The sequence below is a fragment of the Astyanax mexicanus genome, chromosome 21 (assembly GCF_023375975.1).
Source record: "Astyanax mexicanus isolate ESR-SI-001 chromosome 21, AstMex3_surface, whole genome shotgun sequence".
Classification (NCBI taxonomy): domain Eukaryota; kingdom Metazoa; phylum Chordata; class Actinopteri; order Characiformes; family Acestrorhamphidae; genus Astyanax; species Astyanax mexicanus.
In genome coordinates this window covers 32,320,190-32,346,070 of record NC_064428.1, presented here as the reverse complement: position 1 = coordinate 32,346,070, position 25,881 = coordinate 32,320,190, and the positions used below count along the sequence as shown (strand labels likewise).

Below are 25,881 nucleotides of genomic sequence, written 5' to 3'. Positions count from 1 at the left end.
CTCTCTTTATCACTGTCTCTCTCTTCTTCTCCTTCGCTATCATTCTCTCTCTCTCATTCTCTCTCTCTCCCATTCTCCTTCACTCTAACTCTCTCTCTCTCTCTCTCTCTCTTTCACATGCAATGTCTCCATTTCTCACCGTTTATTTTCGATTTCCGATTTCACACCCCCCTCCTTCTCCCCTCTTCTTCTTCCTCACCTCCTCCTCCTCCTCTCTCACTCCTCTGCTTCCTGGACTGCATGGCTGAAGGAGGATAAAGTGGTTAGCATTTATTTTCTGTTTCTTCTCTTCTGTCTGATGATAATGTGATTATTCTGTGATTATGAGAGAAACCCTGCTCTGCTCTTGTCTGTGGGTGCTCTCAGTGTGTGTGTGTGTATGTGTGTGTGTGTGTATGTGTGTGTGTGTGTGTGTGTGTGTGTGTGTAGTGTGGTGGGTTAATAGATGAAATGCTCTTACTGACAGTAATAGATAATGCAGAGTGGCGCTAACCCAGTATAATAAGGCCTGAGTTACTATTAATATTGCTGTATGATAATAATAATTATAATAATACAGTTATAAATATGATACTGATACAGTGATAAATCCCAGACACAGTGAAGCACAACTAGCTCCGCCCACATTACTAATTACCCATGATCAAACAGCTGTCAAATTCAACATCATAAGAGGCTTTAACATCAATGACAACAACAACAATAATAATAATAATAATAATAATAGTAACAAAAGGTAATCTTTACTAATAATGTAATTCATATTAATAATACTAATAATAGTTATTAATAAAAACAAATATTCTTACATTATATAATTTAATGTAAAGCACCATAATAACTGTTTTGTATTTTAATATTCTATTACTAGTTTGTGTTAATTTGTGTTAGTTATTAATTTATTATTTTTTGGAAGTTTAAAAATGTAGAAATGATTAAACTGTAATCGTTTGTTTATTGCTATTTAATTATTTTTAAATTAATTAAAAGATTTGAACTATAATTAATGTATAATTAATATATTTTCATACTATTAACTAGGTATATATTATTATATTTATTTTATTATAGTCATTATTATTGTTATGTTATTTCTAGTTACTGTTTTATTTAGTTATTAATGAATAATACACAAAACATTACGTATTTTGATGTTTTATTATATGACTAATTTGACTAATTAGTTATTAATTTATTCTTTTTGGACATTTAGAAATGTAGAAATTAGCTAATTTTAATCGTTTGATTATTGCTATTTAATTATTTTAAATTAATTAAATGATTTGTACAATAATGAAAGTTTTTCATATTATTATATTATTTTCATACTATTATCTATTTATATATTATTATATATTATTATTGTTATGTTAATTTTAGTCATTGTTTTTTTTGTTGGTAATGAATAATAAGTTAAGCAATAATTATATTCTTTTATATTAATTTATTTTTCAATTATTCATACTGTAAGGATTAATCCTTTTATTATTATTATTATTATTATTATTATTGTTATTATTATTATTATTATTATTATTATTATTATTATTATTATTATTATTATTATTTGTAGTAGTATTGTTGTTGTTGTACTAAAAACAAATACTGGAAAAAAATACTGTCATATAAATTCTGTCATAAAAATTACATTTTTGTATTAAATATATTATTATTTATTTAATTATAGAGTTTTTACCCCCCCCCCCCACCCGTTCCCTCTATCTCTCCCTCTCTCTGTACTTTATGTCTAATGTTGCTCCTGTTGTTTGTCTCTTGCTCCTGCAAAGTGTCTCATAGGGAAGGATAGGGTAAGGAATTCTGGGTATTGTAGTTCTGTTCTGCATGGGGCACAGAATCCCTCACTTCCTCACTCTCCGGTCAGAATCTCACGGTGATGTAGATAGCATGTGTCAGCTGACCGCGTGCCCCTCCCCCTCCCTGTGGCTGTACGGCTCTCTCTCTCGGGGATTAGCGGGGACTCGTGGCAGTTTTGCTTTGGGGACGGACTGCCACCCGGGGAGCGGTGATGGGCATGGGGGTGGCATTTTGATTGGTCTGATTTTTGGTGTTGTCACAGAGAGTTGGTTGCACTTTAGTTTGAAAGGTAAACTGCGCTTTTCTGCAGCTTTAAAAAAGGCTCATGAATTAATTAATAGTAAGCGCCGGTTTATTACATGTGATAATAAAAGTCCCTTTCAAATAAAGTGCCACTAACGCAAAGTGAATGTGCATGTTCGCTGCAATTGCCTGTGCCCTGGGACTGCGACGGGCATGCCGCAGAGGTCAGGGGTCAGAGGTTATGGTGCCAGTATTCTGTATGTGTGGGGTGGCGAGAGGAAATGATGGGGACGTACATTATGGGAAGGTACGCTGCATTCCGACGGGCACTTGCGACACTTTATGCCAGTTCTTTTGCACCCGTGCTGTTTCTGAATGTTGTGTTTTCTGTGTGCATTTGTGTGTGATGTTTTTGTTTGCTAGAGTGTGTGTGCAAGAGTGTGTGTGTATGTGTATGTTTGTGTGTGTGTATTATGTGATCAACTATTTTTATTATCAAAAAACTATTCAAAAAACTGGTCACATGTCCAGAAGGTCGGGTATCATGATGTGGGGTGCGTCTTCATACAATTCCAGATTACTGTATCTTTGGTTTTTATTTCAGGCACTTGTTTGGCAGCCCAATGTTACATTAAAAAGGTCCTGCAAATACATTAATACATTAATTAGGCCCCACCTTTTCTCAATACATGCTTGTCTACAATAAAAACACAGATATTCGGAGACCAGTGGCCTCCGAGTGGTCCCCAAGTATAAAGTGCTACCACTAAAATCTTGCCATCAGCTGCCGGAGCCCTGAGAGAGCACAACTGGCCTTGCTCTCTCTGGGTGGGAATAGTAGATGGTGCTCTTTCCCCTCATCACTCCTAGGGTGATGTTGATCAGCACAAAGCTGCGTCTGTGAGCTGATGTATCAGAACCGAGTCACTGCGCTTTCCTCTGAGCGTTAGCGCTGTGATGCTACTTATTAATGCCGCATCAGCAGCAGTTCAAAAAGAGTTGGAGTCTGAGTTCACATGTGTTGTGGCATCTCTAGTCACTAGATACCTTTTCTAACTGAGCTAACTAACATTAGCAGAGAGAGAACTAAGGTTAGCGGAGAGCTAGCTAACGTTAGCAGAGAGAGAACTAAGATTAGCGGAGAGCTAGCTAATATTAGCAGAGAGAGAACTAAGGTTAGCAGAGAGCTAGCTAACATTAGTAGACAGAGAACTAAGGTTAGCGGAGAGCTAGCTAACATTAGCAGAGAGTGAACTAAGGTTAGCGGAGAGCTAGCTAACATTAGCAGAGAGAGAAGTAAGGTTAGCAGAGAGCTAGCTAACATTAGCAGAGAGAGAAGTAAGGTTAGCGGACAGCTAGCTAACATTTGCAGAGAGAGAGAACTAAATTTAGCAGAGAGCTAGCTAACATTAGCGTTGAGTTAGCTAACAAACTTTAGCAGAGAGCTAGCTAACATTGGAGCAGAGTTAGCTAACAAACTTTAGCAGAGAGCTAGCTAAAATTAGTGGGAAAGAACTAAGGTTAGTGGAGAGCTAGCTAACATTAGCAACGAGTTAGCTAACTTGTTAACTAGAGTAAACTAAGTTTAGTGAAGAGCAAGCTAATATTACTGGGAAGCAAACAACATTAGCAGAGAGAAACTGAGGTTCGCGAAGAGCTAGCTAAAATTAGCAGAGAGAGGACTAAGGTTAGCAGAGAGCTAGCTAATATTACTCTCTCATTACAAAGGGGAAAAGTTCATTTTTGATTTACAATACAATTTATTATTTTCTACCAAAAAAAAAAATAATCATTTTACATTTGTTGGGTCTTAAACTATATTTATTCAGGTCTTACAAATTTCATAAAAAAGTCTTGACTTAAATTGGTACAAGAACTCTGTATAAGATATATTTGCACCTGTTTATCCACCTCTTCAGCCACCTTGAACCTTCCTAATCCTTCCTAAGATAATCTTGAGCTGAATTTCTCAGCATGGTAGCCTTTCCAATCTTGTCAGCTAGCTTCAAAGCCGCCTGCTAAGTTTAGCATCAATTAATCATCGGTTAAAGTTAGATACAGTCTCACAGACGCTTTCCTGCTTCCAAGTTCAAGCTAAAGCTAAAGCGTGGAGCGAGGTTCCCAATTAGTGTTCTTGTTGTCAGCCAGCTAGCCATCTAGAGATGATTAATCACCACCGCTAGCGAGTAGCGCTTAGCCTGTACTTGAACTACACGTGCCACATCTACTCACAGCAGCGTTAGTGGGGAGCCGGCAAAAGCTAGCATGCAGGTGCTATCGGGGGCAGTACCCTGGTGGCTCATTAGTGTGGAAATACAGGCTCCAGTCTCCTTTGTTAGTCACCTTTTAGCGCTAAATTACAGCTGCTTAGCCTAAAACACACTTGTCAGACGGATGGAGTTAGAATCGGCCTGCTAACTGTGGTGAGGCTAGTGGCTAGCGGCTAGTGCTTCCATTTATCCAGTAATGTTTGCAGCCTAAACGCTGACACAGCCATTATTTGCACTACACATTAAGTGTTCCACCCTCCCGCCTCCTTCCTGCCTTAGACTGAAGATGGATGGTGCAGGAGAGTTATTGTGAAAGGCCATCATGAGGGGAAAAACTGCAGATTGATGACAGCTAGCCAGAAACATGATCCGTCATAGCGGGGATATTGAGTCAGGCAGATCCGAGGCAGTGTGTTTTTTGTATAAGGAATTTTGGATATTGGGGTTTTACAGTATTGTTTTAATTGCAACAATACAAACAATACATCAAGAACTTGATTGTTGGAATGAAATGAATAATCGATATATTCTGCATTGTACACTGTAAAACCCAATAAGCTCACTTACATAAACTAAAAACTTTTGTTGTAACCGATTACCTAATAAAATAAGCTTACTTAATAAATAAATAAACACTACAGCTCTGGAAAAAAAATAAGAAACCACTTCAGTTTCTGAATCAGTTTCTCTGATTTTGCTATTTATAGGTTTATGTTTAAGTAAAATGAACATTGTTGTTTTATTCTATAAACTACAGACAACATTTCTCCCAAATTCCAAATAAAAATATTGTAATTTAGAGCATATATTTACAGAAAAGGAGAAATGTCTGAAATAACAAAAAAGATGCAGAGCTGTCAGACCTCAAATAATGCAAAGAATCTTGGCATCATGTTCTCCTCCACATCATGTTCTCGTCTTACACACTGCTTTTGGATAACTTTACGGCACTCCTGGTGCAAAAATTCAAGCTCTTGATTATATTCCAGAGGTTTTTATTTGGTAAAATCAAAGAAACTCATAATTTTAAGTGGTCTCTTATTTTTTTCCTGAGCAGTATATATTTATTATATATATTTAGTATATATTTTCTTTACAAATTTGTTCAGTAAGACTTACATAATTAATATAATTTACTACAACTTAACTTAATGAGAACACAAAATATATTATAGTACTTTATTTTTATTATTATTTTGTTATATCAATTGCTTTGCGTTATAATTCAAATTTAAATCTAATAGTCAGGTGAATTGATTTTATATGAATGTATTTAGTCTTCTCTTTGATGTCATTCAAGTATTTTCTTATTAAAATACTCATAGAAAAGGAGATGCTAAAGGGGAAAGCTATAGATTTAACAGTATTGAGAGCACAGTATCGAGAGCACAGCCACACACAGAATTACTATTAACAGCTCTGAAAATGTTGCTTGTTCTTACAACCTACAACACAGAGACCAGGCAGTTAATCATAATGTATAATATACAAGTTTATCTAAGGTAGCCCGGAGGGGGGAATGACTACACACTGATGGTGAGTGTCAGAAAATGGGGGACACACTCAGTATGTAGACAGATTTTGCCAGAAGCCAATGGAAATGAAGCTACCAATGGTAACAGACTAAACTCTAAATAAAGTTATCATACTTTATTATATAATAATATTATATAATTTATTATTCAAATAGCTCTGTTTTAATATATACTGTAAGAAGACTCTCTTGATTAGATTAGACAGTTTTGCACATCTTGTCTGGATTTTCTCAGTCAGCTTTATGAAGTAGAGTCTCCTGGAATTCAGGCTTTCAGTTAACAGCTGCGCTGAACTCATCAAGAGTTAATTACTTGAATTGCTTGTCTCTTAATAAAGTGTTTGAGAGCATCAGTTGTGAAGTTGTGAAGAGGTTGAGTTACAGGTATACAGTGAATAATAGCTCTATTTGAGTAATGAGTAAGAAATTAACTGAGCTCACAATCTTGACATCAAGCATGATGCCAATACTCTGTATTTATCTACATGGACTAGAAAAGCTGTTTGTGTGCATTTTCACTTCAGCATCAGCAGTGAGTGCTCCTTAAAGTATCTGAATGCGTTCATTAGAAGGACGTATAGTGTATTGTGTGTATCTACACTGTATAGAGAGTGTATGGATAAACAGCCTGATAGCATCTTTTGGCCAGAAAAGATGCAGTGAAGCTAAAAATGTGCAGAATTGCTGAATCTTTGCGGAATAAAGTGTGTGTGTGTGATTCAGTAGTCGTGTGTCAGCAGATCTGTCAGGGCTGCAGTGTTGTTTCTATCTAACCTATTTCCTCTCAGTGCCTGAACTCCCTCACAGCTGACCACACTCAGCCCTGCTCTCTCTCTCTCTCTCTCTCTCTGTATCCCTCTCTCTCTCTCTCTCTCTCTCTCTCTCTCTCTCTCTGTATTCCTGCCTCTCTCTCTCACTCTCATTATCTCTCTATATCATTCTCTTAGTATCTCAGTATCTATCTCTCTTTCTCTCAGTATCTCAGAATCTCTCTCTTTCTCTCTCTTTATCTCAGTATCTCACTCTGTATGTTTCTCAGTATCTCGCTCTCTTTATCTTAGTATCTCTCTCGCTCAGTATCTCAATATCTCTCTCTCTTTCTCTCTTTCTCTCAGTATATTTCTCTCTCTCTCAGTTTCTCTCTTTCTTTCTCCCTTTCTTTATCTCAGTATATCAGTATTTCTCTTTCTTTCTTTCTTTCTTTCTTTCTTTCTTTCTTTATCTTAGTATCTCTCTCTTTCTCCCTTTCTTTATCTCAGTATATCAGTATTTCTCTTTCTTTCTTTCTTTCTTTCTTTCTTTCTTTCTTTCTTTATCTTAGTATCTCTCTCTTTCTCCCTTTCTTTATCTCAGTATATCAGTATTTCTCTTTCTTTCTTTCTTTCTTTCTTTCTTTCTTTATCTTAGTATCTCTCTCTTTCTCCCTTTCTTTATCTCAGTATATCAGTATTTCTCTTTCTTTCTTTCTTTCTTTCTTTATCTTAGTATCTCTCTCTTTCTCCCTTTCTTTATCTCAGTATCTCTCTCTCTGTCAGTCTACCAATTTTCTTCACACCCTCTTTCCAATGGCACCACACTCTTTCTCTCACTTCATCTCACTCTCATCTCTTATTCTTTCGTTTTTGTTTTAATAAAAAGCTACCCTCTCTTCTTTTTTAATTCTTTCTCTCTTTTCCCCCATTCTGTCTTTTCTTTCTCTTTTTAGTCCCTAATTTTCTGCTTTCTTTCTAGTTATCTCACTCATACTTTCATCTTATTACTCTCTTAAGCCCCACCCTTTCCTATTCTCTCTCTTTATCATTCCCTCACTCTCTCTCTCTTTCACACATGCTCTTTTCTCTCCTATTCCCTTATTTTCTTCAAGCTTCATGCTCTCTATATCTCATTCTTCTCTCTCTCTCTTTTTTCTTTATTTCTCACACTCTGTCCATTTGCCTGCTTTTCCGCTATTCTTACACACACAATATCTCTCTCTGTCTCTCTCTCTCTCTCTCTCTCTGTCTCTCTCTCTCTCTCTCTGTCTCTCTCTCTCTCTCTCTCTGTCTCTCTCTGTCTCTCTCTCTCTGCTGTGGTTACCATGGAGAACAGTATTCAGTGAAGCAGGGAGAGGCTGGCACAGCAACACTAAGCATGCGTGCGCACACACACACACACAAACACACACACACGCGTACATTACGTACAATACTCGATATCACATATCACATAAGACAATTCTCAACAATATTTTGCAACATCTGTCTTACTGAAGAGGATGAAATACTCCTGATTAAGCACATACCAAGAATTATGGATTTATTCACAGAATTTAACAACCATGATACCACAATTAGTTCTGACCCTGCAATTTGATTGGCTGAGAGGTGTTCTATGAGTACCATTATCAGCCGGTAATGCACTTTAACCGAGGCTCTTAATGTTCTGCTGTGCCAATATTACATATTATTGTACTTCATCTCATGTACTATTGCTTATATATTCTTCACCCTATTAATTAGATTATAGCGCCACCATGTGGAGTAATGAAGCCGTAAGTTAACTGAATAAAATTATCAGAGACACAGAGAGAGTCTTGAGGAGTTTAATAATAATAAAAGTGTCCATATTTGACATTTCACATATGGATAACGCGTCGTAAGTGAAAATCGTACGATATATTGTGATTTTGATATTTTGTCCCACCCCTAATGGCATCTAAAGAAGGTCTTTTTTCCCCTTCTACTGTAAAGCTACTATTTGGAGATAGGAGGTTTTAACTTCTCACATTAAATGTGCTTTCTCTGGTGGCTTCAAGCCCATTCCTCTTGTCTTCAGTGAGAGTTTTATGTAAGGAGTGCAGGGTAACAATAAACTCCCCCAGCCTACGCTCGCTCCTTCTGTCGAGGAACCAGCAGAAACTACAGTTTACGCATGGGTTGGGTTTAATCTCTCTCGACCATTCTCTCTCTCTCTCTCTCTCTCTCTCGCTCTCGCTCTTTCTCTCTTACGCTGTCACGATGTTCAGGTTTTGGTGGCCTACATTTTTTTAATTTATTTATTTATTTATTTTTTAACTTACACAACCCCCCCACCACCACCACCTCTCCACTGTTCTACTAAAGACCTCCAGCCTATAGTACTGTACATAGCTCACTGTGGCAGGCTAAAAGAAGACCTGCCACGCAAAGATGGATGTGATGTATAGCGGCTTTTTGCGAAAGTGTGAGAGTGAGAGTGTGAGAATCGTCTCGCGTGCGGCACAAACTCGATCTAATTCAGGGAGGATTAAAGTGTGGATTATTTCACTCGTCCTCGGCCACGCTGCTATTGAAGAGTACCCTACCCGTCAAAACCTCGTCCAGACCCTTGTCTTCATCTCCATTGCTGTGTTCAGTTTTGAGCTAATCCCATATTTGTTGACGTCCTTTTAAGACCAAAACTTGGACCTAGAGGTTCAAGAGGTCCAATATACAGCTCTGGAAAAAAAAATAAAAAAACACCTAAAAATAATGAGTTTCTTTGATTTTACCAAATTGAAAACCTCTGGAATATAATCAAGATGAAGATGGATGATCACAAGCCATCAAACCAAACTGAACTGCTTGAATTTTTTCGCATCAGGAGTAAAGGCATAACTTTATCCAAGAGCAGTGTGTAAGACTGGTGGAGGAGAACATGATGCCAAGATGCATGAAAACTGTGATCAAAAACCACCAGGGTTATTTCACCAAATATTGATTTCTGATTGAAAATCTAAATCAGAGAGACTGATTCAGAATATATATATATCTTATATATATATAAGATACACGTACGCTCTTACACGTACCTCTTATACAGGTACCCCTCCTTCAGGTACACATTATAACAGGTATCTTTCCAAGTGGTACCTTTTGTTAAATGTACCCCTCTTCCAGGTACCTCTCTTACAGATATATATTAGAGGTGTGCCAAAAAATCTATTCACATAAGAATCTTGATTCTCATTTACTACGATTCAGAATCGATTTAAAATGTCCCAAAATCGATTCTGAGGGGCGGGTTTTAGACTGATTTTGGGCTGGGTATTTTTGTTGGACCTGGCAACCCTGGGGATAGCGCTTGTCCTTTCAAACGGAGATCTTCCAGACACACACAGAGCGTAGGTGTTTGAGAATCACCGGTAAGATGGCAGAACAAGCATTATATTACATTAGATTAACGTGTAGTTTCAATGTTTTATGGCAGAATGCTTCATAACAAGCATAAAAAAGATCGCTAGTAGTTAGTTTCAGTAACTGTTAGCTAGCTAACTAGCTAACTTTCCAGTTCCACCTTAAATAACGCTACAGGTGGCAGCGGGCTGCAGCATTTAAGGCGGAACGGAAAAATACAATAAGCTAATCAGAGCTAATTTCAGCTCCTCATCACAGAGGAATTAAGGAATGGACCATATGAATTAATTTCTCCACCTCCTGCCCCCTTTCTGAAGAAATACAACGACCTTAAATTAACTAGTTAATCAGCAGCTGCTCCTGAACTTTAGCGCTCCACTGCTATCATCACATCAGCCCAGCAGCGTCACCTACACACCACCGCTAGTAGCCTGGTAATAAAGCAGTGTTATTTATTATTTATTTATTGTTCATTAACGTCATTGTGATATCCCAGTGATTCCTCTGTCACTGAGGACCCACATTCCTGCACATTTTATTGTTTTTGTAACACATTACCTGCTCCAGGACCAGTGTATATTATGGAGGGTTTTTTTTCAATAAGATTCATAAGCCAGAAGCAGAAATTTTTATAATTCAAATCGTTTTGAATCAAAAATCGATTTTGAATCGAATCGTGGCCCCCAAAATCGGAATCGAATCGAATCGTGAGATAGTAAACGATTCCCACCCCTAATATATATGTATATATATATACGCTCTTGCATGTACCTCTTATACAGGTACAGGTACTTTCTCTTATACTGCCAACTTAAATAGTTACCCCTCCTTCAGGTGCACATTCTAACAGATAAATTTCCTAGAGGCACCCAGTGTTACAGGTAGAACTTCCAGTTATAGCTCTTACAGGTACCCACAGTTACTGGTACCTCACAGATAGATACCAACTCCTATAGGTACCTACCTGTAAGAATACTGACATTTGAGACATTTTGGTTCTCTAACAAGTACCTCTCTGGCAGGTACCTCTCTATTACAGGTACCTACTCTTACCAGTGTTTTTGGAGGAGCCTCCACGTTCTTGGAGTAACTTTTTGGTTTGTAAATAGGTACCTCACTCTTCTCGCAGGGACCTTACAAGTTTTGAGAAAAATTCACGTTGTTCAATATTTGGTGGAAAGACCTTGGTTTTTAATCACGGTTTTCGTGCATCTTGGCATGTTCTCCTCCATCAGTCTTACACACTGCTTTTGGATAAGTTTTTGCTACTCACTCCTGGTGCAAAAATAGAAACATACTTTAATTTAGAATAGAACCTTTTCTATTGTTTTTCATGCCCCCAATTTTTTTCTTTTAGAAACATAGTTATTGGTTCCTTGGCATTGCTCAAATAATTATACGGGCAAGTGGTGAGTTTTTAGGTTATCTTCTACCAGTCATCCAGTCCTCTAACAAGAATCTTTTTGAGAGGGACATCTTCTTTCCTAGATACCTCTCAGAGATGTACTCTAAATTGGCTCAAGATCTTAATTCAAATTAAGATGGTCGCTGGTCCCGATTGGCTGGAATAAGAAGACCTGTATTAGAGCTGGGCGATATGGAAAAAAATCTTATCACGATATAGTTTTCCATATCAGTCGATATCGATATGTATCACGATATAAATCAAATCACGTAAAAGACGGATTAAAAACAAATTAATCCACAGCAAAAATTTTCCACGGCAGAAAAAAAAACTTGGGCTATTAGCTCAATATTAAATATTTCGTTTGTTTAGAAATTATTTTATATTCTTAAACCATGTTAAATTATATTAGATTAGTAGGGCAGGCCCGAATAGCGTTTTTTGAGCTCAGAATATTCGGCACTGATTGGCAGCGAATATTCGTTTTTAAAAAGACGGATTAAAAACTGATTAAAGTAAAACAAAAAATGCAACTCACGGCCCCTTTAATTCACCAAAAACTTTTCCAGGACCCGGCCTGAAAAAAATATATTTCCCACCTTTTCCTCAGCTGGGTCGGGCTCAAGAAAATGATATGTGATGGGCTGTTTTTTTTTGTTTGTTTCAAGGATTCAAGGAGATTTTATTGTCATTCGCATCTTATGTGGTACATGAGGTGGAACGAAATTGTGATCTCACGATCCAGTTTACAGTTTGTTTAAGCACTTAGGCTTTTGTACTGCTGCAGTGCAATATTTCGATTTAATATTTTGAAATTCGTTAGATTTTATTTCTTTTAGCATTTTGAACTTAGATAATTTGTTTTTTTTTCCAATTTCACATTTATTTTTTCTGTTCGTTATGTTCTATCGGTTATTTACTTTGCGTTTTTTTGTAGTATTATTTTATTTTTTTTACTGCCTGCTGTTCAATATTTCGAATTTATATTATGAAATTCGTTAGATTATATTTCTTATTGCATTTTGAGCTCACTTTAGTTGGTTATTTTCCGAATTCATATCTATTTTTCTGTTATTATTAAATAGTTTATTAGCTTAGCTTGTCATTTTTTACATTACATTACATTACATTTGGCAGACGCTTTTGTCCAAAGCGACTTACAATAGTCAAGTACAATGTAAAATAAGTTTAAAGGTAAAACATCATTGGATAGGGATAAAAGGAGGTAAAAGGGGAATAAATTTTCACTGATTTTTAATGAATGTTGATTTATTAATTTAAAAGCTGTACCTAAGTATTTTAAGCCAGACAGACACTGTGTGATTTTTATTGAGTTCATCTGCACTTTTAAATGGTTTGTCCTGTAGGAAATACACGCGATTTATATGCTGACACTGTTGTCTGACTGAGGAGCTGCTTTCCGTCAAATGCAGCCTGTAGGCAGGAAAAAATCCAGCCAGAACCGACCATATCATGAGCCAGTTTTAAAGCCACTAATTTAGTAGAGCATTAAACTACAAATCTGAGATGTAGCTGCTGTACTTCTTAATCTCTGCCCCCAAAACGGTGCATTAACTTGCTTGACAGACGCGTCAAATGCCCCGAGAGCACGCGCGGCGCGCAGCGCACCGATTAATTCATGCGTTGAGCTTTAAACGCGCAGCTGAGCTGTAATTGGGGAAATATCACAAAAATCACAGTGTGATTTGTTACATTAAAAAACAGACCATTTTCTTTCACCTATAACCTGACAGGGCCCAAGGAAAGCGGTGTTCTGGACCAGCCCGAGTTCATGCAGCGCCTGAGTCAGGCTGGCGTTCAAGCTCGGGTTCGGGTTCGCGTTCAGGCAGATAATCTAAATGATAAATGATTTTGTGTTTTTGCACTTGGGCCATAAGCTCAATATTAAAAAGTTCGTTTGTTTAGAAATTATTTTATATTCTTAAACCATGTTAAATTATATTAGATTAGAGGAAAGTAATTTAGACATCATTCTTAAGGTGTTTTTGTCCTGTTACCGCTCCGCAAAAAAACTCTTCTTTTAATCCCGCGCCCGCCACATACACATTTTTGCCGCACCTGCCCCGCGGTCCTAATATAAATTGAATTAATTACATTTAGTGCTTAAAATTTACTTAAAATGTATTTAAAACGCGCTGAACAGTCCGGCCGTTTATTCCCACAGTCCAAACACTATCGTTGTTTGCGTGTGTTGGTCAATACTCCACTTTTCTTTAGGGTTTTTTGTTGCATGCATGAGAATAACTGCGTGATATTACAATTTTCTTAACTATTTATTAATTTGCTCCAGCGTCCTCTGGATTGGTTACACGTTTTGTGTTTTCGTTGGTCAGCTGACTTGGATCAGATCCAGCCCCAGTGGTACTTGGCTGAGCATGCAGTTCAGCGTGATCACGTGCTGCGCCCGTTTGCGGCGCTACTTAGACGGGAAATGGAAATGAATGTTTATCGAATTCTATTGCACAGGCTTATCATCGTCATCGAGGGAAAAATTATCGCGAAACAAATCGATATCGTTATATCGCCCAGCACTAACCTGTATCCACCCCAAAACCCTTCACAGACAAAACTAGTGGGCGCTAAAATTTAGGCTGTCAGTCCAGGAGCTGCATTGTCATGCCTGGCAGTTTGAATAATGGCGAGGGGCTAGCGGTAGCGCTAGGCAGTGGGATTAGCGCAGATTGCTAATCCTTCCTGGGAGGGTTTCTCTGGGCGCCTGACAGCTGTGGGCCTCTGGACATCAGATTTACCTCAGATTACGCTGGAACAAGGCCAACTGGTTCCAATCAGGGCATGATGCTCTCTCTTTCTCTCTATCTCTCTCTCTTTCACGCTCTCTCTCTCTCTCTCTCTCTCTCTCTCTCTGCGACGCCCATCCTGTCCTAGAACAAGCTCCAGCTCTTTCACTTTTATATCAGGCTATAGCCGACACTAGCACTGAACCCAGGCAAACGATTGGTCGCCACGCGGATACTTACCGTTACTTGTTGCATGCATTTTTTGGAGTTTTCCGAAATTCTACAATGCCCCCCGATGCCCATTTGACCCTGTAAGAGGGTACGAGGGTACCCTTCTCCAGCAGGATGGCTACATGTGAGTACCAGCACTGTTCTCTAAGCTAGCCTGATTGCCAGCGCCGTCACAGTGTTGACGTTTTTAGCTGGAACATATGCTAACGCTAGGCTTAACGAGTCCCGTCACATTTCTTTTCTTTGTCGGAAGCAGATGTGCTATGCTTAGAGTGTGAGTGAGAGATTTACTGCTAGCCTCTATATTTTTCCCTTTTTTTAGTCAAGTTTTGCTCAGTTATCCTCGAATAGACTCTAGATAGACCTAGATAGACCAAACACTGCCTGTTTTTTTTTTGACGGCTTTTATAATCTGTCTGCATTTGATCAGCATTAGGCACTATGGACGATTATATCCAGTACATAGATTTCTCAGGCAGGGACGGTAGCTGTTGGTCTACCCAACGTCAGCTGATATTACTCCAGACTAACTAAGTCTGTAACCACTTTTTTCACTCTTTTAAATTCTGTTTTTTTAGCAGTTAGCGGATGAGTACTTTGATTTTAGTAGCTTGGCATGTGTAGCCTTATAACTGTAGTACAAAGTCCAAAAAAAATATTGTCATTTAGAGCATTTATTAGCAAAAATGAGAAATGGCTGAAATAACAAAAAAGATGCAGAGCTTTCAGACCTCAAATAATGCAAATAAAACAAGTTCATATTCACAAAGTTTTAAGAGTTCAGAAATCAATATTTAGTAGAATAACCCTGGTTTTTAATCGCAGTTTTCATGCATCTTGGCATGTCCTCCTCCACCAGTCTTACACACTGCTTTTGGATAACTTTATGCTAATCACTCCTGGTGCAAAAATTCAAGCAGTTGAGTTTGGTTTGATGGCTTGTGATCATCCATCTTCCTCTTGATTATATTCCAGAGGTTTTCAGTTTGGCAAAATCAAATAAACTCATTATTTTTAAGTGTTCTCTTATTTATTTTCCAGAGCTCTACAGGGGTTGGACAATGAAACTGAAACACCTGTCATTTTAGTGTGGGAGGTTTCATCATGGCTAAATTGGAGCAGCCTGGTGGCCAATCTTCATTAATTGCACATTAAGAGCACCAGTAAGATCAGAGTATGAAGGTTCAATTAGCAGGGTAAGAGCACAGTTTTACTCAAAATACTGCAATGCACATTATAGGTGATGTACCAGAGTTCAAAAGAGGACAAATTGTTGGTGCACGTCTTGCTGGCGCATCTGTGGCCAAGACAACAAGTCTTTGTGATGCATCAAGAGCCACGGTATCCAGGGTAATGTCAGCATACCACCAAGAAGGACCAACCACATCCAACAGGATTAACTGTGGACGCTGTAAGAGGAAGCTGTCTGAAAGGGATGTTCGGGTGCTAACCCAGATTGTATCCAAAAAACATAAAACCACGGCTGATCAAATCACGGCAGAATTCAATGTACACCTGAACTCTCCTGTTTCCACCAGAACTGTCCGTCCCCACAATACATTATTGTGGTCTAGAACCAGGGCTTTCAGTTTTATTGTCCAACCCCTGTATGTCTAGAATATGGCATATTTCAATCAGTAGGGATCACAATTCAAACCTTTCTGAAGGTTTGAACCTTCGAACCTCCACATGATGTAAAGATTTTAGAAACAACCTTAAATTTAGAATAGAACCTTTTCCACTGTTTTCTACTTTTTCATCCATGTTCTTTTGTGATTCAAATGATTCAAATTGGTGAGTTTTTAGGTCATCTTCTACAAGTCCACCAGTTCTCTAACAAGAATTTATCTATGAGGGACATCTTCTCTCCTAGATACCTCTCAGAGATGTCCCCTAAACTGGCTGAAGACCTTAATTCAAATCACAAGCTGGTCGCTGGTCCTGATTGGCTGGAATGAGATGACCTGTAGCCACCCCAAACCCTTCACAGACAAAACTAGTGACCGCTGCTCTCCATGAATCTTTCTGAAAGACAGAAGACACGTCAGGAGTTCAGGTCTTTGACAGGAAACAACAAGAAGACATGTTCATTACTGTCCTGCAGCTGGACGTGGACCAAGCAGCCTTCAGGTCCTGCAGTGGGAGTGGATTTACTGACAATCTGGGCTGCTTGTAGAAGTCTAAAGTGGGATCAATAGATTGGACCGCTGTGCTTTAGAAGACTAAAGAGGGATTGATAGATTGGACTTCTATGCTTTTAAAGCCGCAGACGTGTTGAGGAGACAGGAGCTGTTCGTTTGATTTAGCATCCGCGCTAATAGGGCCTGATCAAGCTTGGCCGGACTCCATGTTGGATCCTCACCAGGACGAGAGGGTGAGAGAGAGTGGGAGAGAGTGGGAGAGGGAGTGAAATATCGTCCAGGCTAAGGTATTTTAGGAAGCCTCAGTCATCTATCTTATAAATGAAGCATCTGAGAGCTCGATTAGCGCTGGAAATGAGGGAACGAGGGAGCTGAAGAATGAAGAGATGAAAGGCTAAATCCTGCATATGACTTAAGGTCAAAGTAATGTACGAGTGTGAGTGATAGGAGAGTTATGAATGTAACAGAGTGAGAGAAATAGTATAGTACAGTATATGACTGTGAATGTACTGTATGGCTGAGTCCCATTCCACCACTTACCTCTACCAGTAAGCCCTACCTAGGGGTTGGGTCCCAGCTAACAGCTAATTTTCTGAATGTTGCATCCTTTGGTTCTTGGAAGGTCCAATCTATCAGTTTTTTTGGATGTTCTTTAAACATTACATTTACTTAACTTAATAAATGTTAAAAAAGTCATTATTTATCCACATTGGTCTAAAATATTAAGGTAAATAGCCTCACCAGCAGTGAATGCAGTTAGAAAATTCCTTTAGAAAATATCACTAAAGCCCTATCCGGATGGGAATCGTTTCTCAGGGGTTTCTGGGGTAATTTTCTCTGTTATGTGGGGTCCTCTGTGATTTTATTCCCATCTGGAACGACCATGTATCTCAAGAAAATTAGAGGCTGGATTACCTACTGTTTTTTTTTTTTTTCGCTGATCTCTGTGGTCCTCTGGTAATTTTAGTCCCACATCTCTGAGTTTTGTCACCTCGTGTTTAATAAAACAGTGAGTGGAAAAGGAGGAGCTACTGAACTCGATGTCATGTGACCGAGAAATCCAAAAAAACTCACTGGTCCTCTTGTTTTTTCAATTGCAGTCCAGATAGGGCTTAATAGTGTGTCCCGATGGCTAGCTAACTGGCTAGCTAACTTTCTTGTTTGATTTTTTTCCATTCCACCTTAAAAGACACATAGAATAATAGAAGGTAATAGAATGTAACTGCTGCTGTTTGGGTTCATTTAAGGTGGAATAGGAACTACAGCAAATACCTACCTAACTTTTGCTATTAAACAATTGTTGTATCACCTGTCAACTCTGTTTTTAAAGAGATATGATGCCCTAAATGTAACTAAAGTCCATCAATGTGGTTAACTGGAGGCTGTCCCATTTCTTAGTAGTAGGATACAGTAGTAAATCTTGTTTCCTAGAGGAAAGTTAACACTTTAAAACAAGGGGTAGGGTACAAATGAGGGTTGGGATTGCATGATTTACTTAACTGTGTAAGTAATATGGAAATGTGTGCCAGTTGTCCGTGACTGTATTTGTCTAATATGCTCTGTTCCGTTCTTTAGATCATCTTAAATAGCTCAACCAGCTCCAGTATATCTTAAAGCAGTGTCATTATTAGTCTTCCAAATAAATCTCCCAAATACAGCAACAGTAATAGTCACCTCAACTCTCAAAACAGAGGTACCATAAAGGGTTTATCTTCCAAGTAATTAAGCTAAGACCTTTTGAATCAATTAACTAACTTTTGGTCCTCTAAAAAACTTTGTGTAGACCATTTTTGGCTATTTGGTCCTTTCCTAGTCGTTTACTGACCATTACATAGCCTTGTTTGGTCCACTTCCAGTGAGAATTTTGTAAAAACCAACAGTAATAGTGACCTAAACTCTTAAAACAGAGGTGCCAATAGTGGTTCTTCCAAGTAATGTCCTTGAATAACCACCTATTGATCAGCTAAGACCTTTTGAATCAATGTTTTCTTTAAATGCCATAGAAGAATCACATTTGCCCCACTATGTTTTGTATAGACCATTGAAGAGCCACTTTTGGTTCACCAAACTTGAACAAACTATTGGACATCTAAAAAACGTTTAATTGAGATGTGTGAGATGAACCATTTTTATTTTATATGTTGATTACTCTGATTAAGGCATGCAGAAGAAGTTTCATACTGAAAAAAAAATACTTTTAACATTTTTTGCGTCAATTTGACCTGTAACATAACAGGAGGGTTAACACCCCTTAAACTTTATATTATTCTGACTATTTAACACTGTATGTTCCTCGCCGATGTGTCTGTCTTCAGCTCCTCCTCCTCTGTGTGTGATTGGCAGGTGATGTGGGTATGCAACCTGTGCAGGAAGCAGCAGGAGATCCTCACTAAGTCTGGGGAATGGTTCTCGCCGGGGCCCCGGGGCCGGCCTCTGAGCCTGGGAGCTATAGTGCCTGGCCCTGAGGCCGACGGGGACAAGAAGCTGCGCTCCAGGTCCCAGGTCCCCGCCGGCACCAACCTCAGCGCCGCCGACCCCCAGGGGCCCAACGCCAGGCCAGCCGACCGGGCCAAGGGAGCAGACACCATGCCGGCCTCACGCGCCCGGAGCGAACCCGCCAGAGAGAAGTACGCCCAACAAATACATCATTTACTACAGTTATATATAAACTACTCGTCAAAAATCGATTTAGAACATTCCTATGGTTTAGTAGTCCAGTATCTGCAGTGCATTGTGACCCAGACAATCTGCTTTTTATTTTCCCATCTTATCAATGACTTTATTACTGCAGTTCTTCACCTGTCAGATCTCCAATTCTAATTCTCTTCACTGCTGAAACTGAAACTCAGTCCAATTATGTTAAGCTAAAGTGCTAAAGGCTAAAGCTGTTGCCATGTGGGTCAGCCAGACGTGACTCTTCCTGAACTGAAAAAAATGATGAGTAAAATTTTGCATTCGCTTTTTTAAGTAAATTTAATTTGAGATAAATTTAAGTCACTTCAACTCAGTTTCATAGATTACATAGAGTTACATAGAGTAAATAATTGAACTGAACTTCAGTCAATACTTTCTTTTAGTTAACTTTACTTAATTGCTGAATTCTTTACTTAATTACTTAATTACTTCATTTATACAATATTACTCAAATAATTTATGATACGTAATATATTATAATTCCTCAAATTTAAATATTTTTAGTTAAAACACACATTCAAATATTTACAAAAAAAGATTTATTTTGTAAACCAAGACAGTATGTTTTTATATTTTTTCATGATGTTTAGAATTTATATTAATGTAAAGTGATGCTAAACACCATTTAAAAAAGGGTAAAAACCAACTAATTTTAAACAAAAACAAAATTGCAATGATATATATTTTTTTCTAGTATTATTAAGTTTATTAGTACAAAGTTATTTTTTTTCTTCAAATATTTTCAACAAGGTGTTTTCATTTCTCTTAAGGTGAGATAAAATATATTAACCCTAAACAACATTAAAAACAAATTCATTTGCCAAAATTTTACATATTACATCAATTAACCACACTGTTGTTTTTTTTAAATCTAACCAGAGCGCCCTCTAATCAGGTCTGCTGTAACTCCGCCCCAGTGTTGACATCCTTTTTTGCAACAGTGGTAATATATCCATCATTTTTTCTAAGCCCCGCCTCCACAGACTCTTCATCAATCCCTACACGAAATTTTTGTGTGCTGAAAGTGCTAAAAGAAAGTGCAGGAAACTCACTGATATTTAAGAAATATCAATAGGAAATACTCTTTAAATACATACAGTAACATCTGTTTTCCAATATTGAGCAACACAGAGCTTTAGCTTTTTTTAAGTCTTGTGAACACACACTTTTCATATTCTCTATTCTCGACTTTCATCACAATCCTCTTTTCATACAGACCCATTTTCTCTTCTACATGCTGAATGTGCTCCACTGCTTTTGTTTGTAATCCCTTTAAAAAAAGGGAAAATGATGTTGCTGTCCTCGCTTTGACTAAATTGCAGCTGGGTCAGAAGATTTATCATCAGAAAGGCTTTGATTTGTTATTTCTCCATATGAAAGCTGATCATCTCTGGTGTATTAATGCATGTTGCATATGGCATCAGAAATACTGCAGGCTGAAGAATCGGTACAGTGATGTTATATATAATATTAAATATTACGTAAATATAATATATCAATACTTAAACACTGAAGCTACACTGGAACGAGAACAGGAACTACTGCTATGTAAAAGTCCCATGACTTTTGCCCCATGTCCCCTGGCATGTGGGATATGCATGTGGAGCATCCTGCATTGATTGTGGATGTTGCCTTGCCATGAGCACACTGGCCAGTGTTCAACCTCACTCACAAGATAACACCTCATCACATAACATTATGGTAATTGTTTGCTAAAATATGCAAATGTGTTCCCTGTAGAGGATATTTAATACAGCAATCAACAAAACACGTTATGCAATGCAAATTGATAGTAAAATAGATATAATAATATTAATGATAATAGCAAACCAGGGGAGAAATAAATAAATAATAGTGTATAGTGTATTACTATAAATACATTACCTCAATGTACTACTAAATATATTTAAAAAAAATTAAACTACATAAAATCTTACTGAAATACATTTTTAAGTTATTATTTAATTGAATTTTGTTGTTTTTTTAAATGGTGTTTAGGATTAACCACTATTTAAAAAAATCACTTCACAACTTATAACTATAGGTGTGGGCTTTCCCAAGCCATTCTCTGAGGTAGGTCTGTCACGATAATTACGTTATCGATTTATCATACAATAAATGAATATGACCTCATTTGTGATAGTCATGCTAAATGATCAATGTTTCAATTACTGACTCCATTCACACAGTGTGGATTGACTGCAGTAAGTGAATAAAAAAGTATATATTTCCCCAAATATTATTAATAAAAATTGGCTTGTTTTTAAAATGTGAATTATTTATAATGCTTTTCTATTATCATTAAAAAGAAATAAAAAATTAATAATAATGTTTATCGCAACAATTTCTGGGACGATATCATACACAAAAATTGTTATCATGACAAGCATACCCAGTCAATTTGCCATAAATTTGGCATAAAATGCTCAAGAAGTGTTACCTCAGGGGATGGCTTGATTACTCCCACCCTTGTATGTAAGTTGTGAGGTGTTATCTTGTGAGTGAGGTTAAACACTGGCTTGCATGCTCACGGCAAGTTGATTTATTAGTGAATTATGAGAGTTGGAGTGAGGCCCCACGTTGGGTGCCATAGTGGTGCAATGTTCAATCAACAGTGTCATTTTCGTACTGGGAATACGTTATCTGGCATGAGTTGCCACATCCACATTGCAGCATTTTTTAGCTTTAAAGAGACCTGACAAAAGTCATGGGACATGATAACTGCTGACGACCCATGGAATTCTGCATGGCAATGTATTAATAACTTAATAACTAGAGAAGAAGTACTAAAATTACAAGGAAATATTGAGTATTCAGATTATTCCTGTTTTAATCATTTAGACTTTCAATCAACTTGAGAGAAAAGTTGGTGAAGCAGTACCTTGCCTATGACTTTGGAGGTAATTTCTCATTTTTGCCTTTCTTTTCTTCCTCATCCAATAGAAAGAGGCCTGTGTCCCTACACGAGCAGAACGGCAAGGTGATTGGCCGAGGCGAGAGAAGGCCAGGACCAGGCAGGTTGTCGGCACAAGCTTCGGAGGATCGCATCCCAGGAGAACGGCGGGAAGGCCGGCGTCTGGAGAAAGGCCACTCGCACGAATACGACCACCCAGACGGTGAACCTGCCCACCCTGACCAGCGGCGGAGAAAGGAGGAAGAAGATCGAGAGCGCCAGCGACGCGAGGAGGAGTACCAGACGCGATACCGCAGCGACCCCAACCTGGCAAGGTACCCCATCAAACCTCAAAAAGAAGAGCAGGAGATGCGGATGCACGCCAAAGTGTCCAAGATGCGACAAGAGCGTCACCACAGCGACATGGCCATCAACGAGGTGGGACTGGCTCAGGATGGCGGCGAGACCCCCGGCGGCCGGTTAGGCAGGAGGGTGGTCCCTAACGAGGATCGCAAGGCACTTTTAGAAAACCACCGAGCGTACTCTGTGGACAGGACCGTGGGGGGTATTGGTGGTGGTGGTGGTGGTAGTGTTATTGCTGGTGGCGGGGGACATGGACCCCTCCAGAAACAGGGTCACAGTGGTCCTCGTATGGGCCCCGCGGGCCCCCCAGACCTCAGGGACGGACAGGACTGGGGCCCCAAGGATCACCTAGAGCCCGGATCAGTGGCTTTACTGCACAAAACCAAGCGAGAGAAGGCGGCAGAAAGCTTCCGGAAAGATTCCTCCCTCAGCTCCGACCAGTCGGAGTGTCTCCGGCCCCCTCCGCCCAGGGCTTACCGGCCCAAACGTGGCCTCAACAAGAGGCAGATGTCCATTAGTAGCTCAGAGGAGGAAGGAGGGTCTACTCCGGAGTATACCAGCTGCGAAGATGTGGAGATCGAGAGCGTCAGCGAGAAAGGTAGGTACCCATTTGATTTTCTTTCTGTGGCTATTTTAACACTGGGTTGAACACGGTTCTGAGATAAGCTGAGATGTACATCAAAAGCAGAATAAAAAAATCCCCCCAAAAACCAAATTGGAATCCAAAAAGGGGAAAATGGTAAATTGGAAGAGATTGGTAACAAATTGGCAAGAAATGGAAGATAATGCTTAGTATGCGGGATAACGGAATAGTTGGCAATACTTCGCAAAGTGTAAAGGCAAAGACAGACAAGATTACTTGTAAAACTTGTAAAACAATGTAAAACTTGAGAAAATTGAAAATGTCCATGATTGGCTGAAGACAGGCACAATGTGCTATTACCTGGTACATAATAGATGGGACATATTGGTTGAATTTGCCATAAAAATCCAGTAAAGCCTTTTAAAAAATTATCTTGTTTAATTGGAACGCCGTCAACTTGTGTAACATTCATTTATAATAATTTTATGTTTAAATTCAAGGAATAATTTTTTTACCAAATGTTTGGTGCAAATTAAAATACAGTTTAATTAAATTATGATATCAAGGGCTAAACAATTCTGACGTGTATGTTTTATCTAACAAGTCTTACAAAAGAAAAATACAAAAGAACTACTTTTCCAGCCGCTGCAACAAACAGTATTTATTTGGAAAGTTCCCCTGTGTTTTTAGGACAGCAGATTTGGGAATTAGGTCAGTGGTTTGCTCATGTAACGCAGTGCAGCGACTGACGGACGGACTGTCGTCCAGCCCGGTACGCGGTGTGTTTGCTGTATCAGGTCTTTATGAGCATCACTGCTGAACTGCTGCAGATTCACCTCTGAGTAAACCATGCCAGAGTCCAGATGTCACTCTGCTTTGGGGTCACTCCACTTTATCTTTACCCACAGTTCACTCCTGCTGCTCCGTTCCCCATCCTGATGTGTTTTCGCTAAGCCAGATTAAAGGTTGCCTGCTAATGGCTAGCCGGCCGAGCACAATTAGCCGCCTTAGCTGGCCAAAGAGAAGATGACCCAAACTAGAAGCTAACAGAGCCTGTTCACCTCTTTTTATCCAAAATAAATTAATAAATAAATAAAGTAGTGCATCTTCTTTTTTTTTATTCTAATACTTTCCGGATATGTCTACTTTGAATCGCAGACTGAGAGCTAAATTTCAGAAGGTATTCAGAATTCAGAAAGCAGCCTTGCTCTTAAATCACTGATAAAATTAGAGATAAGATTCGTAATGCAACAAAATTAAACATTTTTCAGAATTTTGAAAACTGAATACGGAAAACGTATTAAAAAAATATTCTATATTAGAATATATTATTACTGCATTAATGAAATAAACAATAGAATAGTGTCATGTTTTCTAAGGGGAACCAATTACAAATCTACAATTTAAAAATATTTTTATGAGCACTGATCATTTCTCACATTTCAGCAGAACAAACAAATAAAAAAAATCAAAAAATCAAAAGCAATAATGTTTAGTATATATGATTTATATTTTTTACTTTATTTGTCTGAACATCAAAAGTCCTTTTTAAATATTTTTGACCAAATAATGAATGCTAATGGTTGCTAAATATTTGGTGCATCCTATTTACAGTGCTAGTTAACAATGCTAATGCTAATGTAGAATTTTACTGTATTTTACCTACCTACTTTTTAAATTTATAAATGTGTTGAAATTATATAAAAAATTTAGGGCTGTCAACTTTATAGCGTTAACGTATGCGATTAATTTGGAATCAGTAAAGCATTATTATTTTTTAACACAAATTAATTAGGTTGACTCGAACCTCTGCCGTAATCTGCTCTGCCCCCACCCAATACATGGATTTTTTCCTCTGGAGCAGTACACATGTGGTGAAAATGTGATCTGGTCTCAATCTGACCCAGCTATCCATTATACTTATTTTTTAATTATGCCAAACTGCTGATAAGGCGCACTTTAATCTGATATATTAGCCAGATAATATACTCCTATGAACAAACGCTGTCTCTGCTGCTCCATGCTGTTTACACACTAAAAGCGCAGTATGTGCTGCATTCACTGCTCACAGCTGCGCTGAAAGTCAATCTGACCAATCAGACGAGACGATGTGCTTGTGTGGTTAATTGGTGCGTATTATTGGTGTGTTTAGGTTTATGCCTGTGTGAAAACAAACCAAACAGAGGTAGAAACGCTCCAAATAAACAAACTCATCAACTGATCCGGATCTTAGAAACTTTCACAACTACAGGTGTGAAAACGCACTTTTATACTCAGCAAATTAAGTTCTAATTCAGAAATTCTTACTGAGATGTTTATTATAAAGTATCAAAAAGTTTTCTTTGTCAAATTCATCATGCATTCTTTATTCCAGCGCCTCACGTTGGCTTTATCTCCCATCAAACATACAAGTATATACTAGTATTTTTTTTATTGACACCACTAATATAAATATTGTTGCATTTTACATTTCTTACATTCATTTTTTAAATTTACATTTAAATATCTACTATAAAAACTGCCATCTTGATAAGATCAAGTGCGATTAATCACAATAAATCACAGAATATTGCTGTGATTAATTGAATTACATTTTAGTTGATTATCTGAATGTTTAACTGGAATGCTGTCAAATTGAGATGTAATTTCAAGTATGAATGTAGCATAATTCTTATTTGACAATGAAATGCTTTCTAGACTTGTAGAATTTGAAGTGTAAATTACAGCTCTCTGAATTAAAAAAAAAAAGTAGTTTAGTCATGTTGATTTTTTTTTGTGAGCAGTATTAATTCCTAAAAAAAAAAAAATTACATTATC

General features: G+C 38.0%; 1 protein-coding gene across 21 annotated transcripts in view; it reads left to right on the top strand.

The window, feature by feature from the left end:
* Positions 1 to 25,881, top strand: part of rims1b (regulating synaptic membrane exocytosis 1b) — a 120,746-nt gene that overhangs the window by 33,434 nt on the left and 61,431 nt on the right. For 20 of the 21 annotated variants that reach the window (XM_049469682.1, XM_049469679.1, XM_049469683.1 and 17 more), the window contains exons 3-4: positions 18,875 to 19,158; positions 22,169 to 23,079. In XM_049469682.1, the coding sequence (XP_049325639.1) occupies positions 18,875 to 19,158; positions 22,169 to 23,079 (1,195 nt within the window). Of the gene's footprint in view, positions 1 to 14,243; positions 14,515 to 18,874; positions 19,159 to 22,168; positions 23,080 to 25,881 lie in introns of those variants that run through there. The other variant, XM_049469695.1, reaches the window with a different exon arrangement.